The sequence below is a fragment of the Oncorhynchus kisutch genome, linkage group LG16 (assembly GCF_002021735.2).
Source record: "Oncorhynchus kisutch isolate 150728-3 linkage group LG16, Okis_V2, whole genome shotgun sequence".
NCBI lineage: Eukaryota > Metazoa > Chordata > Actinopteri > Salmoniformes > Salmonidae > Oncorhynchus > Oncorhynchus kisutch.
In genome coordinates, this window is record NC_034189.2 from 29890987 (window position 1) to 29909089 (window position 18103).

Here is an 18103-nt window from a genome sequence, read left to right on the forward strand (position 1 = left end):
GTGGTTCTGCGATGAAGTGGACAGTGTGATGGGGAGTATAAGCCAATTTGAAAGAATAGTTTCAATAGAATGTGTTGTTATTCTCTTTGACATATGTTTAGACATTTGTAGTATGAATAATTGGTAAAAGTAATCATTTATCATATAGTTAATGAACTGAACTAACTGTTGTTCTGATCTGTCCTCTCGAGGTTATCATGAAAAGTGACATCAGGTGGCATCTTAATGCATGAAAGAGATAATTGGACCGAACAGTGTGTGTACCTCAAAACCCCCTCTAACTGGCTGAAGAAGAGTGACAAAGGCATTGAATAAGGCCCTGTCCAAACCACTTCTACCGAAGGAAACGAGTCCGAGCCAGCAACCGGTGTACAGCATCTGATCTAAGCTATCAACTGCTTTTCTCTCATGTCTTTTCTCAGAGTGTGAGAGGAGTCCACATGGAGTGAGCATGGGGAGAGATCTGTTCTAAACTTCTCTTATGTTGCTGGTATACTGGTTGACGAATGGACAAGACATGGGTGGGTGGTAAAGGTGATGGCGGCTTAGGTGAGACATTGAAATTGGGACATTATCATGGCCATCCACTTTGAACTGTAAAGCTATCAGAAGACAACGAAAAGGACGTCAGAAAAATCAGGGGGGGTCAACTGTGCCCAAAATTGTTTTTTGACTTTTGGGGTATCAGGTTGATTGTAGAAGTCTACACTACATCCAATTATAGTAATTTAGATGAATAATGCATTGAGATACTGATCTGTATTATAATTGTTACGAACCCCTTTGGCCCTGCAGTCTAGGGGGGATGGAAACGAGACCCGTAACATATCTCATGCAAATCATAACAGTGAAAAGGAACAGTGAGAACTAAAAGATATCTACAGACAACTTAAACCTACCGTCAAACACTTCGGGTTTATTTTAAACACACGGCAATGGGGTGTGGGAAAAAGGGGCTGAGCTGGACCCAAGGAAAGAAATAATAAATATCCAAAAAACCCTAAGCTAGTCTTACCTGCTTCAAGCACAGCAAGCTAACTAACCAATAAAATACAGTGGGTGGTCCGCCCAGTTCTAACTTGGGTATTTAGACAATGTTTTCCTAGGGGTAATGTATGCCCATGGGCGACTTGGCTTGGTATCCCCTTTTCACACCAACAAACAAACAGTCATACACCACAACAATAGATACTCACAGAATAACAGACAAAGGTCACATGTAGGCACAAAAACAAGAGAGAGAGAGAGAGAGAGAGAGAGAGAGAGAGTTTGGGAAAACTACTGACTGAGTTATTAAACCACGGGTAAGGGAAAAGGAGCAGGTGTGTCTTCAGTGGCGACTGATTGGCGACTGATTACTGCCACCTGTGACTAGGGCAGAAGGAGAGAAAACAAATACACACACAGGATACCTGTATCCGTAACAATAATCGTGCCAATTTTTTTTTTTATAGTAGAATGAATTGGGTTTTTGACTGGATGTTAATATAATTTAGATTCTGCCATTGTTGATGTGTGTAAAATGTATTTTTTTTAATTTTTTTACTTTGAGTGATAGGACCAATTTGAATTACTGAGTAATGTCATTCTAAATTTTGGTTGGAGAATTAATTAGATTTTTAATTGTGATTTGGAAACTGAATGATTTTTTAAACTGAAGGGTTGATTTGAGTTTAGTATGTTAATACCTATATGAATGAAGCAATGAATGTATTATGGATTGATTGCTTTGATTGTTGTTATGAACTAAAGATGTCGACACTATTATCAGCATGCCCTGCTGAATGGAGAGGGTGAACTCTGATCTGGAGAGTGAAACTGATCCTAATCTATTTGCTCTATATGCATTGCCTTGTAAATAGTGGAATCATGTTGCTTGTCTTGGGTCATTTTCATTAGGCACCAATGGAATAAATTTGACCTTAGCTCGGAGTCACTACCTGGATATGCTCATTTCAGTTTCTGGGATGGAAATAGTTATTTCCACCATGCTGACCCATTGAAGTATGATGGATAACTAAAGCTTATTTTGTTAAACTCCATTGTTGCATACACTGGATTATGCATTAAATGTGTGCTTTTCACTGTCTATGAATATATAGCTTTGAATCTCATAAACTGTATGCATTTTTTGTTTTTCTTCATGGGTTCGTGCAGGTGACTGTGGATCATAACCTTCCCAGACAAATTGCTATAATACTTAGAAAATGTGTTGGAGGTTGAAATGGGAGACAGTGCTACGTTTCCTCGAAGGAGGTTGAGCCAGTGCTGTGGCATTCGGTCATGTGCAGGATACCATGCAATGAGTTATTGTTTTTGTACTTCTTGGTTTATGTAGAATGTATGCATTTTCTACATGTGAATGAATGTTCTTTACTCTTGTAATTTTCTCATAAATTGAGAGGATTCTCAAAATGGGGGAATGTGAGAGCAAAATTGAAAGATTGTTATAATACTTTAATTGTATCAAATGGTTGTTTTATGCAACATAATAGAGTATTCTGTTAACTATTGTGTGTGTGTTCTACTGAGGATGGGTCTCTGGGAGATAACACTGACGGGAGATTTACCATGTCTTTTGGGTGATAAAACCTAAAGAGCATTCCAGAGCATGAGTTAATGTCTCTGTTCTATACCATACCAGGGAGAGATGGATCCAGTTTGGAGTCAGAGGGCCAGACACTGGTCTCTAAACAATGAAAACTGTTGACACAGCAGATACTGTCGGCTATGTATTATAGGTATCTTTCATACAGATCTTAACCTTGTGACCCATTCTATTTATCTGTTGTTCGTCATGTAGGTTGAAAGGGGTGTATCTTGGCTATAAAATACCTTTATATTTTTGTCTTGGGGCTCTCAACGAATCATTTGATCATGAATTGTCAACCAGTCATCCTTATCGTAGAGCACTCAATCGATTCACTTTATATGTGTGTGTTGTATTGACCTGCTCCCTTATTAACAAGTGATTCAAGATTTAGTTTAAGTATAACTCTGACTTGTGTGATAAGTTTGTCTCTCTCTCTCATTTGATAGTAAAGAAAGGAACCACCACATCCTGTCTCTCGATTTTGTTTTCTAGTTTTCCTGGTTTTTACCTTTTCTGTCTGCCCCGACCCTAAGAGCCGTCCTGTACCTTTGCCCCACCCATCTGGATTACTGACCTCTGCCTACCCTGACCCTGCCTGCCATCCTGTACCGTTGACCCACCTATCTGGATTAATGACCCCTAACTGCCTTGACCTGTTGTCTCAAACCTGATAGTACAAACTGGCCCTGACTGACCCAGTAGACCCGGGCCAGCTGCGCAACGCCATCTCCTCCCAAGGAGCCACCATTGGTAGGCACGAGGAATTGCTTCGTGGCCTTATGGAGGTGGTTTAAACATTGGCTGAACGCCATGACCGGGCGTTGGACATTTTGCTGGAGCAATTCTGGAGCACCTGTCGGGCATTTCTAGCTCAGTGTGCCCTCATCTTTGAGCTTCAGCCCTCCTCCTTCCCTTTGGATCACTCCAAGATAGCCTACCTCATCACACTGAGGTCCGGGAGGACTCTCACCTGGGCTACTGCTGTATGGGAACAACAGCCGGCCAAATGCTTTAGTCTGGAGGGGTTCGTGGGAGAGGTGAAGAAGGCTTTGATGGTCCGTTCTACGGGAGAGAAGCTGCCCGGAAGCTAATCCAACTGCAGCAGGACTCCCACAGAGTGGCAGACTATGCGGTGGATTTCCACACGTTGGCGGCGGAGAGTGATTGGAACCAGGAAGCGCTGTTCGATATGTTCCTGCACGGCGTCTCGGAGGTGGTCAATGATGAGTTTGCTGCTTGGGAGTTATCTACGGATCTCGATTCCCTCATCGCGTTGACCATCCGCATCGATGGGCAATTACAGAAACGACGGAGTGAGAGGAAATTTGATTTCGCTCACACGTTCCACCTGGCAATTCCACCTTGCCTCCGAGTCAACCCGGAAGTCCCCGATGGTCCTGTTGATGAGAGAAACCGAGGCTTCCTGATCCTTCCCCGAGATTCGCCGAAGCTGGCCAAGTTACCGCTTCCCTAGCCTATGCAAGTAGGCAGAGCTGGGCTGTTGCCAGCGGAACGGCAATACAGGATCAACACGAAGAGTTGTCTGTATTGCAGGACTATTGGTCATTTTGTGTCCTCTTTTCCGTTAAAAGACCAGGCTCACCGGTAGGAGTGAGTACTCTGTTGCGCCATATGGAGAACTTTTCTGCTTCCCTGGCTCGCACCCCTTTTCATGCCATTCTGCTGTGGGGAAACCAGTCTAAATCTCTCCGGGTCCTCATTGACTCTGGGGCCGATTAGGTTTTTGGACGCTACACTGGCTTCCGAGCTGAACATCCCCACTCAGCCTCTCTCCATTCCCATGGATGTTAGTGCGCTGGATGGGCACTCTATTGGCCGGGTCACTTATAATACCACTCCCATCAACCACTCCCAGATGTCAGGGAATCACAGTGAGACTATTCAAAGTCTCCTCAGATTACCATGGTTTTGGGATTCTCCTGGCTCCAGTGACACAATCCCCTCATCAACTGCCGCCATTATGGTCTGTAGTCCGTTCTGCCACGCCCATTGTCTGAAGCCAGCGCAACCTGCCCCGGGACGTCTTCCTGGGGGCTCGGAAGGTGCCCCGGACCTTTCCACCATCCCCGCGGAGTACCAGGACCTCGGGGAAGTGTTCAGCAAGGCCCAGGCCACTTCGTTTCCACTGCACCGACCCTATGACTGCGAAATTGACCTTCTCCCTAGCAACTTTTATCGCCGCTTTATCTGGGGTTACACACTGACTTACCCTGTCTGCACTCACCTCTACCAAGGTTCCGTTCACGTGGTCCTCTGCCGCTGACCGGGCGTTCCAGGACCTCAAGCAGCACTTCACCACTGTTCCTGCATCCCTGCACCTTCTCCCACTGCCTCAATGTCACAGGGAGGAACTACGATGTGGGGAATGGAGAGCTTATCGCGATGAAGATGCCTTTGGAGGAATGGAGGCACTGGTTGGAAGGGGCAGAACATCCGTTCATTGTGTGGACCGACCACAAAAACCTGGAGTATCTCCGCACCGCCAAGCGCCTAAACTCCAGGCAAGCGAGATGAGCCCTGCTGTTTACCCGGTTCAACTTTTCCTTCTCTTACCGGCCAGGGTCCAAGAACGTCAAGCCAGATGCCCTGTCTCGCCGCTATAGCCCCACGGTTACCACCCCAGAGCCCAAAACCATCTTTCCCACCTCGTGCCTGGTGACAGCACTCAGCTTGGGTATAGGGAAACATGTCTGGGAGGTGCTGTGTTCCCAGATGAACCCTGGGGGAGGCCCAGATAACCGAATGATTGTGCCTGATGCTGTCTGCTCCACGGTCCTGGAGTGGGCCCATTCCTCCAGGCTTGCCTGCCACCCGGGCTCCCGTAGGACCCTGGTCTTCGTGCGCCAACGCTTTTGGTGGCCTACTATGGTTACGGATGTCGCCGCGTTTGTCGCTGCTTGCATGTCTGTGCTCAGATCAAGACATCAAGACTCCTCGGCAAGCTCCGGCTGGTGATCTGCAACCACTGCCTGTCCCTCACCGTCCCTGGTCCCACATATCCCTGGATTTCATCACAGGTCTCCCCCGTCTGAGGGCAGCACTCCCATCCTGACTGTGGTCAACCGGTTTTCCAAAGCCGCCCACTTCAGTCCTCTCCCCAAAATACCCTCAGCCAAGGAGACGGCCCAGCTCATGGTGCAGCACGTCTTCCGGATCCATGGACTGCCAGTTGGCACCCCTAGAGGTCTTCGGTTCAGCCTGTCCTCTCAGTTCCACCCCCAGTCCAATTGCCAGTCGGAGCGAGCCAACCAGGACCTCGAGACTACTCTGCGCTGCCTTGTCTCCGCCAACCCCACCACCTGGAGCCAGCAGCTTGTGTGGGTGGAATATGCCCGCAACACCCTTTCCTGCTCTGCCATGGACCTATCGCCATTTGAGTGTTCCTTCCGGTATCAGCCCCCGCTCTTCTCTGAGCAGGAAGAAAAGGTTGGCTTACCTTCTGCCCAGATGTTTGTCTGCCACTGTCGTCGTACCTGGAGGAGAGCCCAGTTGGGCCTCCTCAAGACCATGTTCAGGTATCGACGACAAGCGGATCGCCATCCGACCCGACTCCCCGGTATCATCTCAGGCAGATGGTATGGCTATCCACCCAGGATCTGCCCCTCCGGGTGGAATCCCGAACTCTCCCCCCGGTTTATAAGCCCGTCTCCCATCTCTAAAATTATCAGCCCTGCTGCTGTTTGTCTTCTGTTGCCCCGTATCCTTCGAATACATCCCAATTTTCATGTGTCCAGAGTTAAACTCATGTCTCACAGCCCTTTGCCTCCTGTTTCCAGGCCCACCCATCTCCCGCGTCTCCTCGTTGGCCAACCAGCATACAGGGTGAGGTGTTTCCTGAAGGTTCGACCTCGGGGCAGGGGGTTCCAGTACCTGGTTGACTGGGAGGGTTATGGGTTCCCACTTGGGACATTCTGGACCCAGGCCTCATCGAAGATTTCCGACACCCTGGTCAACCAGGTATGCGCCCAGGTAGGACGCCAGTTGGCACCCCTAGAGGTTTTTCAGAGTTCCCAGTTGTCTTGAGAATGCTAGACTTTGATCACAAAGTTGTCACACCTTTCACTTGTCTTTGTGATTGTCTCCACCTACCTCCAGGTGTCACCCATCTTCCCCATTATCCCCTGTGTATTTATACCTGTGTTCTCTGTTTGTCTGTTGCCAGTTCGATTTGTTTCGTCAAGCCTACCAGTGTTTTCCCCTCTGTTCCTGTCTCTTGATTGTTCCTGTTTTCTAGTTTTCCTGTTTTTGACCTTTTCTGCCTGCCCTGATCCTGAGCCTGCCGTCCTGTACCTTTGCCGCCCCCTATCTGGATTACTGACCTCTGCCTACCCTGACCCTGAGCCTGCCTGCCATCCTGTATCTTTGCCCCACCTATCTGGATTACTGACCCCTGCCTGCCCTTAACCTGTCTTTTGCCTGCCCCTGTTGGATTAATAAACTGTTGTTAATTCGACATTGTCTGCATCTGGGTCTTACCTCAAACCTGATAAAAGTGTACTGTTCAAGTGAGCAAAGCACAACAAGGTGAATCCAAAATTGTCTTGAATGCTACTGCATAAATGATGCAATATGCCAGGGAGATATGTATACTATAGCTAAGAAAGTAATACTGTATAGTAAGTTGTTAGTAGCCCATGTCCCTCACCCTAATAATTTGGTCAATTTTCCCCTCTTAATTTTGCCTACTGTTCTGACTTGGTGGTGCACATGTAGCCTATAACATGTTCTAAAGAAATGTAATCATTGGATATAGTAACAGCTTTCATTGTCTGCTTATATGCCCCCTTTATATTTATCCTATGGTTCTGACTTGGTGTACAGGGAGAACACTGTAAGAATGGCCCATGATCTGAATTCTGTTGCTGTAAATGTCAAAAGTGCTGAACAAATAGTTATATTGACTACGTCCGTCCTAGCTTGCTCATTAACGTCTTCATCGAAATTACAGATCACCTCTTATCCGCTTGTCCTCCCCTTATGCCACAGTTTGTACATCTCAATTGTCAGTATAAACCACATTTGTTTAAGCAAGTCAGCCATATCAGCTATGTTTTTTTAAAGGCAGTAAATGAGGCTGATTGAACTGTTTGGCTGCCAGACAAGGCTCCACTGATAGCCAGGAGTAGCAGTGGTAAGGTATTGGGACTGCTGTTGGGACAGCTTTATGTAGGCCGAAACAGTTTGTTTTGTTTGCCCCATCAAGATTTCCATGCTAAAATCGCCACTGTTACTTTGAGGTGTGTGTGAGAGTGATTGTGACTGTGTTGAACATCCTTAAAACGATCACATCTGAGCTCTCGTTTCACTAGATTAGCCATGATTCGATGGCACTAGAAACTAATGAGAGAGAAAGAGCAGCTGGAGAATGTGATGGAATTGGCTGGAATGGTGCTGGACGTGTGTGTGGTGCATGTGTGTGTGTGTCTAGGCACAGTCTTTTGGCTAATTATCAGTGTTATCACATGCTGGCCTCAAAGCAACTCTTATATTAGGAACATCGAACCTAAAAAGGAAACTGTGAAACTTCATTTCAATATAAAGGTACAATTAGTCTTTCAAACAAACAAATAACCCAGGAATTTTGTGGGTCAATGAATGAAAGAATCAATCAAACAAAAACTACTAGAGATAATTATACAAAATCAGCTTCAATGAGTAATAGGATTGCATTGATTCAGAACAGGACTGAATTACCCTCTCCGTGACATTCCTCTTCTCCATGCTGTGCAGTTTCGGCCTCCTTCGCCCAGGGCTAATGTCAAGTGTGTGTGTGTGTGTGTGTGCGTGCGTGCGTGTTCCTAAAAAGCCTCCCACCGACAGTTGACCACTGAGTCAAAGCTAACATCCTGCTGTTAGCTGTATCCCATTTGGCATTGGCCCCGCGTGGTGGAGCGCTACAAATGACTGCCTCTTCAGACAGGAGTGGTCCTACAGTACACACAGAACATCCTATTCGGCCCATTAGAAGATGTAAACAGAATAGAAAGCGTTTGGGTCAGCTGAGCCAGAATGTAAAAGAATGAGACACACTTTTGTAAAAAGCAACCGTGTCCCTCTGGAAGTCTCTCTGTGTCTTGCCTGGGAGCATGCTCTCTCTTGCTGTCTTTCTCCAGTTCTGTCTCTCTCTCTAGGACAAGTGCACACACTTTCAGACAGGCAGACAGACAGAAATACACACACACACACCGACACCACCCCTCCCATCCTAATACCCACGCTCCCGTCCACATACAATCCTATTGTAAATGGCTGTGAGATGAGAGTTAGTGAGATGGAGATAGAGATTGAAGTGAACAGTAGGTGCTCCACTGCCTGGCTGGAGGGCTCCGAGACGTAGGAGAACAAATCACAAATCTCCCCCCAGGATCAGGCTAAAGGGATTTACCTCCACTCTACATTTCAATGTAAGGCTTGTTCATTTTTCCCCTGGCAGAGGACGAGCAGCTAACCTCCCGTTAGAGAGATCTGATAATCTTACCCCCTCCCCCCATTCCAGATTTTTTTGTTGGTAGTTGGTGATATATGAGCACACAAAAGCTTGTGTGGTATGAACCCATTTGGAGCACGAACCCATGACCTTTAGGTGATTGTGATCTATAGGTCACGTGCCTATACGGTCCCTACAGCACAGCTCCCTATGCCAATCAGACAGAATTTTTTTTAACCAATTTCTGTTCCATATAGACTGCAACCATATCATCTAAAGATATAACATTGCTATAACCATACTATTGCCATTTTATTCTTTCAAACAAGAGCGGTTTAGATTCACCTTAGCTGAGGTGAATTCAATTGAGTTCCAAGTTATTAGCCCCAGACCTAGCACGTAGAAAGAAGCCATGACGTTGAAGGGTTGTTCACTGATTGTTATAATAAACAACACTTGACTTGCCATCTCCCACATAGACCCCCCACTGAATTCCCTCTATTGGACTCTGTAGCGTTGCTTATTGAGACATGAACCTTAGCTACCCACATGTGCAACCAATACAGCCTGTCAGGCAGCATGACTAGCGCATAGATCTCGGCCGAGCCCTTGGCTTCCGACTTCAAAACAGCCGTGTCTGTGCGTGACGTACCCTCGTAGGCCCATCTCTGAAAGCCTTCCAAAGGGGAAGAAAAATCTCCCTTCATCGTAATAGGTTGCTCCTAAACAGATTGTGATGGAGGAGCTGTCCAATGAGTCTTAAAAGGGGTTCTTAGAAAAGTTTTCAGCGTTCTTAGATCAGACCAGAAGTACTCCTCTAACAGGGAAAGGGCAGTAAGCTCATGATCCGATGTCAAGGCTCTTGCCAAAGGGATGATGTGGGATTTTTCTTGAAAACATAAGAGACCTCAGAGGACCTTGAGTCAGATCTGTTAAAGTCAGACAGGTCTCGACTAAACACCATAGCTAGGGGCAGGAGCTTTTCCTGACCATATGACCTTTAACCTGACATGGGGAAAAACTCCTGGCCCTACCCCCCCACCCACATCTCACTACCCACACTCCCACCCATGTACAACCCTATTGAAAATGGATGTGAGTTAGTGAGACAGAGATAGAGATTGAAGTGAACAGTAGGCGTTTTGCTGCCTGGCTGGAAGACTCCGAGACGTACAAGAACAAAATCACAAATCTTCCCGAAGGATCAGGCTTTTACCTTCCCTCCACATTTCAATGTAAGGCTCATTCATTTTCCCCTGGCAGAGGGCGAGCAGCTAACAGCTCTCACTCCGCCTCTCATCTCGTCCTCCCTCTCATTCTACCTCTCCGTCTCTCTTTCCTCCCCCCATTAGAGAGAGACGATAAGCTCACCCCCTTTCCGGATCTTTGGGATGCTCTCTTTACCTGACCCCCCCTCTCTCAAAGGCCTACAAAGACAATCACTCAATACTTACTGTACAAATACACACTAAACTCGGTAGAGGTTACGATTGAGAATGAGTATTTCTCTCATTCAAAGCACTTTATGGCGCAACTCACGGCCCTCTGTCATCAGAGTAATATCACCCACCAGTGCGACACACGGCAGCCATATTTCTCATATTAGGCAGTATTGGGAGGAACAACCCGTTTCAAATTAGTCAGGTTTAACAGTTAGAGGTTATCGCCTTACCTTTTGGGGACGTCTATGGCCTCTCCCAGCTCCTCGTATTCCATGTGAAACACGCTGGAGAAGGAGTTCTGGAACACAGAACCACCACAGCGGTTATTTACCTTACAGCGGCCATTACTGACAGAGGGAGAGGAGGGAGCGAGAGAGAGAGACATGCCAGCCCAGCAGGCTTACAGCTAATGCTATTAGTCTCCAGTAACAGTACACACAAATTCAGCGTAGCATAGACCTCAGAGAGAGAGAGAAAGAGAATGTGTGTATGTGTGTGTGTGTGCAGTGTGTGCAGCGTGCACGCGTGTGTCAAGTAAAATGCAAGTAAAAATGTAGACTTCAGAGAGAGAGTGTATGTGTGTGTGTGTGTGTGTGTGTATATCATGACATCTGTGTGAGAGTTTTCATTCAGGACATATCAGGTTCCCCGCTCCTATCCAAACGATAATAATTGAGGCACTGCCATCCCTACAATCCTCTTTCTGCCCGCTCCCAAAGAAGAGAGGGAAGTTGATATATTACACATCAGGCCTTGCCAGAAGCCGAGTTTATTTCAGCATTCCAGGACTCACGGTTACTCCCTTATAGGGACTTGTTTTCAACCTGCAAAGGATCCATTTTCCATGTTTAATAGTCGGGGGGGTAAGACAGGATGTTTGGATTCTGAGTAAGTCATTCACATGACATTGATGGGGAGAAGTCGTGTTCGTTCGGGGGGGTTGTCATTAGTTTACATTTTTATCCTGTCAGGGAATGTTTCCACCAAGTCCTATAGGTAACTCTTGGCTTTTGTCTTAGACGTAGGGGTATATGCATCCATCCACACTACCGTTCTAAAGTTTGGGGTCACTTAGAAATGCCCTTGTTTTTAAAAGAAACACATTTTTTTGTCCATTAAAATAACATCAAATTGATCAGAAATACAGTGTGGACATTGTTGATGTTGAAATGACTATTGTAGCTGGAAACGGCAGATTTCTTATGGAATATCTACATAGGCGTACAGAGGCCCATTATCAGCAACCATCACTCCTGTGTTCCAATGGCACATTGTGTTAGCTAATCCATATTTATAATTTTAAAAGGCTAATTGATCATTAGAAAACCCTTTTCCAATTATGTTAGCACAGCTGAAAACTTGTTCTGATTAAAGAAGCAATAAAACTGGCCTTCTTTAGATGAGTTGAGCATCTGGAGCATCAGCATTTATGGGTTCGATTACAGGCTCAAAATGGCCAGAAACAAAGACCTTTCTTCTGAAACTCGTCAGTCTATTCTTGTTCTGAGAAATGAAGGTTATTCCATGCGAGAAATTGCAAAGAAACTGAAGATCTGGTACAACGCTGTGTACTACTCCCTTCACAGAACAGTGCAAACTGGCTCTAACCAGAATAGAAAGAGAAATGGGAGGCCCCAGTGCACAACTGAGCAAGAGGACAAGTACAAAAGAGTGTCTAGTTTGAGAAACAGATGCCTAAAAGTCCTCAACTGACAGCTTCATTGAATAGTACCCGCAAAACACCAGTCTCAACGTCAACAGTGAAGAGGCGACTCCGGGATGCTGTCCAGTGTTCTTTTGTCCATCTTAATCTTTTATTTTTATTGGCCAGTCTGAGATATCGTTTTTTCTTTGTAACTCTGCCTAGAAGGCCAGCATCCCGGAGTCGCCTCTTCACTGTTGACGTTGAGACTGGTGTTTCAAAGTCAGTCAACGTAATTTGATGTTATTTTAATACACAAAATATAGCTTTTCTTAAAAAAAAAAACATTTTTAAGTGTCCCCAAACATTTGAACGGTTGTGTATGTCAGCAGAGTGTTCGGGTCGATTTTTATAGCAACAACACAGGGGACGTTTAATGAGACATGTCATGCACACAGATGCACATTACATGTTAATGTTTTTAAATGTATATCAATTGTAAAGTACTTTGTCTGTAAGGTATTTTTCGTTATGTGTCGGGCCCCTGTAAAACTAGCTGTCGCCATTGGCGTCGGGTAATGGGGATCCTAATATACTGAACAAAAATATAAACGCAACACGCAACAGTTTCAAAGATTTTACTGAGTTACAGTTTACAGAAGGAAATCAGTCAACTTCAATAAATTCATTAGGCCCTAATATATGGATTTCACATGACTGGGCAGTGGCGCAGCCATGGGTGGGCCTGGGAGGAGCCAATTCTGTCAAATGACGTTGGAGGCGGCTTATGGTTGAGAAATTAACATTCAATTCTATGGCAACAGCTCAGTTGGACATTCCTGCAGTCAGCATGCCAATTGCACGCCAATTTCCCTCAAAACTTGAGACATCTGTGGCATTGTGTTGTGTGACACAACTGCACATTTTAGAGTGGCCTTTTATTGTCCCCAGCACAAGGTGCGCCTGTGTAATGATCATGCTGTTTAATCAGCTTCTTGATATGCCACACCTGTCAGGTGGATGGACTATCTTGACAAAGGATAAAATGCTCACTAACAGAGATATAAACAATTTTGTGCACAAAATTTGAGAGAAATAAGCTTTTTGTGTGTATGTAAAATGAACTGGGATCTTTTATTTCAGCTCATGCAACATGAGACATGGGACCAGTGTTTATATTTTTGTTCAGTATAAACAAAAATGTCTATAATTGTTTGGCATAATAACTAATCCAGGTTGTTTATAAAGGTCCATGTCAGGCAAAGGAAACCCAGTCGCCTTATCTGAGCTGATCACTGACGTGATCTTCCTGTCTGGGTTGGTGCCCCCCCTCGGGTTGTGCTGTGGTGGAGATCTTTGTGGGCTATACTTGGCCTTGTCTCAGGATGTTAAGTTGGTGGTTGAAGATATCCCTCTAGTGGTGTGGGGGCTGTGCTTTGGCAAAGTGGGTGGGGTTATATCCTGCCTGTTTGGCCCTGTCCGGGGGTATCATCGGATGGGGCCACAGTGTCTCCTGACCCCTCCTGTCTCAGCCTACAGTATATATGCTGCAGTAGGTCATGTGTCGGGGGGCTAGGGTCAGTCTGTTATATCTGGAGTACTTCTCCTGTCTTATCCGGTGTCCTGTGTGAATTTAAGAATGCTCTCTCTAATTCTCTCTTTCTTTCTCTCTCTCGGAGGACCTGAGCCCCAGGACCATGCCTCAGGACTACCTGGCATGATGACTCCTTGCTGTCCCCAGTCCACCTGGCCGTGCTGCTGCTCCAGTTTCTGTTCTGCCTGCGGCTATGGAACCCTGACCTGTTCACCGGACGGGCTACCTGTCCGAGACCTGCTGTTTTCAACTCTCTAGAGACAGCAGGAGCAGTAGAGATACTCTTAATGATCGGCTATGTAAAGCCAACTGACATTTACAGCACAAGGTGCTGACTTGTTGCACCCTCGACAACTACTGTGATTATTATTATTTGACCATGCAGGTCATTTATGAACATTTGAACATCTTGGCCATGTTCTGTTATAATCTCCACCCGGCACAGCCAGAAGAGGACTGGCCACCCCTCATAGCCTGGTTCCTCTCTAGGTTTCTTCCTAGGTTTTGGCCTTTCTAGGGAGTTTTTCCTAGCCACCATGCTTCTACACCTGCATTGCTTGCTGTTTGGGGTTTTAGTGTTTCTGTACAGCACTTTGAGATATCAGCTGATGTAAGAAGGGCTATATAAATACATTTGATTTGATTTGATCTGGCCTGGTTGGTTGTCACGTTCGTTATATAAATGAGTGGACCAAGGCACAGCGTGAGTAGAGTTCCACATTTTAAGTGAAACTTCAAAACAACAAAGAATTAACGAACGTGCAGTATGTAGCGCACATAGGCACGAAACAAAACAATATCCCACAACGCAGGTGAGAAAAGAGCCACACTAAGTATGATCCCCAATTAGAGGCAACGATCATCAGCTGCCTCCAATTGGGAACCATACTCACACCAACATAGAAAATAAAACCTAGAAAACCCTCTAGTCACACCCTGACCTAAAACACCATAGACAACCCTGAGGGCTCTCCATGGTCAGGGCGTGACATTGGTTATACATACCACATCTGATACAGCGCTCGGTTGGATTCAAGTCAGTGTGCGACCCAAAAGAACACTGAGATGTATCTTTTTTTAAGAGGAGGATTTTTAAAGGCAGGAGAGCATGCTGACCTCCCGTTGGGTGAAGCACGTCGGGACCATATCAGATATCACATAAAACCCCCCCAGCGTCGCCACTTCTAGGGGCTCAGTGGATAATGTTTAAAACTTCCCCCGACAAGTCACAGAACTTAGTTAATGAGGTATCGGAGCTCTGACTTGGCAAACGATTCGGATGCTTGTTTAAGGCTAGCTTTGTCATTTGCTGGAGTTTACACAGAGGGACATTGTATGTCTTTGTTGAGTTTGTGCAAACCTTTACATTGACATAAGCATATGTCAAACAGATAGACACTAAAAGCTTCCAAACTCATATTTCTAGAAAATAGCTCTTCTAGCTCTTCTTCTATAGCTCTTCTAGCTCTTCTTCTATAGCTCTTCTAAGAAGCAATGTCTCTACGGTGAGAAAATCCAGATATTATTTATGCGAAATTCTTGGTAAATTCATGTGTTAGTATAAATGAGTGTTAAAGTGTTACTTTAACCCTTCACACTAATGGGAAATGGCCTATATGGATAAGGCTAAATTGAAATGTATTTCTTACAGAAGAAATATGAAAAACATATGCATAAGTATGGTAGCAAGAGAACATTTTGGAGATTATGGGAACATTTTTAGACCAAATTTGAGGACATAATAGTTCACCTGACACAAGACTGAATTTTAACATTACAATAAACAGTTGGACAGTCTGGATACATTCAGTAACCTGAACATGTTTGTGTTTACGCAATCCAAAAATGGGCCATTTATAACTCGAAATCTGAGTCAGGTGGGCATCATTTGAAAGCTTGTTCTATTGCCAACATGATCTTAGAGTGTTCGGCTTTCACAGGGCAATTCAGAGAAACAGATCGTAATTTTGATGCAAATAGAAAGGAGTTTATGTTTCACCTGTCTTTGTGTAGGTCTCCACCCCCCTCCAGGTGTCGCCCATCTTCCCATTATCCCCTGTGTATTTATACCTGTGGTCTTTGTTTGTCTTTTGCCAGTTCGTCTTGTCTTTTTAGGTCTTTCCAGCGTTCTTTCTCGCCTTCCTGTTTCTCTAGTTCTGTTTCCAAATTTTTCCCGGGTTTTGACCATTCTGCCTAAATGGACCCCAAGCCAGCCTGCCGTCCTGTACTTGCCTGACTTTGACCTGATTATGAACCTCTGCCTGCCCTCAACCTGCCCTTTGCTGTTTCGAATAAATCTTCTGAGAACTGTACTATCCGCCTCCTGTGTCTGCATTGGAGTCATATTCTGAGTCGTGATAGTACGAACTGGCCATGACTGACCCAGCAGACTTGGACCAGCTCCGCAATGCCGTCTCCTCCCAGGGAGCCACCATTGGAAGACATGAGGAGGTCTTATGGAATGATTCCAGAAATGCCTTCAACACATTGCTGGAACAATTCCGCAGATTGTCTGTGAGGCAGTCCGACACTACAGTAACCCCTCAGACTGTCAATTACCCCACTATCATCGATGTGTCTCGCCAATCTACACCGGCTTCCCAAGAACCACGTTTACCTCCTCCGGAGCGTTATGCTGGAGATCCCGGATCCTGCCGTCCATTTCTCTCCCAGTGTTCTCTCATTTTTGAGCTGCAGCCCTCTTAAATTCCCTGGGATTGCTCGAGGATAGCGTACGTGATAACGCTGATGTCCGGGAGGGCTCTTGCCTGGGCTATGGCGGTGTGGGAGCAACAATCCACCGTTTGCCTCAGATTGGAGGAGTTTGTGGCGGAGGTACAGAAAGTGTTAGATTTTCCGTTGTCTGCGAGCAAGGTGCCTCGTAGTGTGGCAGACTACGCGGTGGGTTTTCGCACGTTGGCGGGTGAGAGTGCCTGGAACCCAGAAGTCCTGTTTGACGCCTTCCTTCACTGGTTTGGAATCTGCCCCTCCGGGTAGAGTCCCGCAAACTGCCCCCCTGTTTTATTGGCCCTTTCCCCATCTCCAAGATCCAAGATGCTTGTATGACATCAAAGCTGTCAATGTCTCATCCTTCGAAATACGTAGAGCCCAATTAGAAGGAGGGGTGGGGGCAACTTCGTGTCGCGTGCGGTGCTTAAGTTCAGAACAGCTGTCAGTCAAAACCCATACATAGCTCTGAAGCGGAGACCCTGAGCTCTGATGTCATATATAGCATGTTACTGTGCAGCCACTGCCTTCCAATTTGAGAGAGAGAGACAGAGAGAGAGAGATGCAATAGAGAGAGAGAGAGAGAGAGGCAATAGAGAGAGAGAGAGAGAGAGAGAGAGAGAGAGAGAGAGAGAGAGAGAGAGAGAGAGAGAGAGAGAGAGAGAGAGAGAGAGAGAGAGAGGGGCAATAGAGAGAGAGAGAGAGAGATGCAATAGAGAGAGAGAGAGAGAGAGGCAATAGAGAGAGAGAGATGCAATAGAGAGAGCGAGAGAGGCAATAGATAGAGTGAGAGGCAATAGAGAGAGAGAGAGAGAGAGAGAGAGAGAGAGAGATAGGTAATAGAGAGAGAGAGAGAGAGAGAGAGAGAGAGAGAGAGAGAGAGAGAGAGAGAGAGACAATAGAGAGAGAGAGAGAGAGATGCAATAGAGAGAGAGAGAGAGAGATGCAATAGAGAGAGAGAGAGAGAGAGATGCAATAGAGAGAGAGAGGCAATAGAGAGAGAGAGAGGCAATAGAGAGAGAGAGATATGCAATAGAGAGAGAGAGAGAGAGAGAGAGAGAGAGAGAGATGCAATAGAGAGAGAGAGAAAGAGATGCAATAGAGAGAGAGAGAGAGGCAATAGAGAGAGAGAGAGAGGCAATAGAGAGAGAGAGACAGAGAGAGAGAGAGAGAGAGGCGATAGAGAGAGAGAGAGAGGGGAGAGAGAGGCAATAGAGAGAGAGAGAGAGGCAATAGAGAGACAGAGAGAGAGAGAGAGAGAGAGGGCGATAGAGAGAGAGAGAGAGGGGAGAGAGAGAGGCAATAGAGAGAGAGAGAGGCAATAGAGAGAGAGAGAAAAGAAAAACAAGCTGGCTCCCTATTTGGGCCAGTTGCTGCAGTACTAATGAAGCTACAGTGACAAAACAACCTTTATGTCCCAAGCTCTAATCTTTTACCAACAAAAAGCTTATCTACTGTACCATCCTCCCTGAAGGCTTGGGTCAGTGTCCTTTCTAGGCTTGTTTAGATAAGACAACCCTCACAACCCTCATATATCCAAATAACAACTGAAGGATGATACTTGTTGTATATGCTATTAATACTGACTGTTTATGGACATAAGCATTATAGCCAAAATATAGTACATGGACTTAGGAAGTGTGTCTGTTTTTGATCA

General features: G+C 45.7%; 1 protein-coding gene across 5 annotated transcripts in view; it reads right to left on the bottom strand.

Moving 5' to 3' along the window:
* The window catches only part of LOC109906607 (cGMP-specific 3',5'-cyclic phosphodiesterase), a 95431-nt gene that overhangs the window by 22203 nt on the left and 55125 nt on the right, over window positions 1-18103 (bottom strand). For all 5 annotated transcript variants that reach the window (XM_031792205.1, XM_031792207.1, XM_020504404.2 and 2 more), the window contains exon 8: window positions 10714-10781. In XM_031792205.1, coding sequence (XP_031648065.1) covers window positions 10714-10781 — 68 coding nt within the window. The remainder of the gene's footprint in view (window positions 1-10713; window positions 10782-18103) is intronic.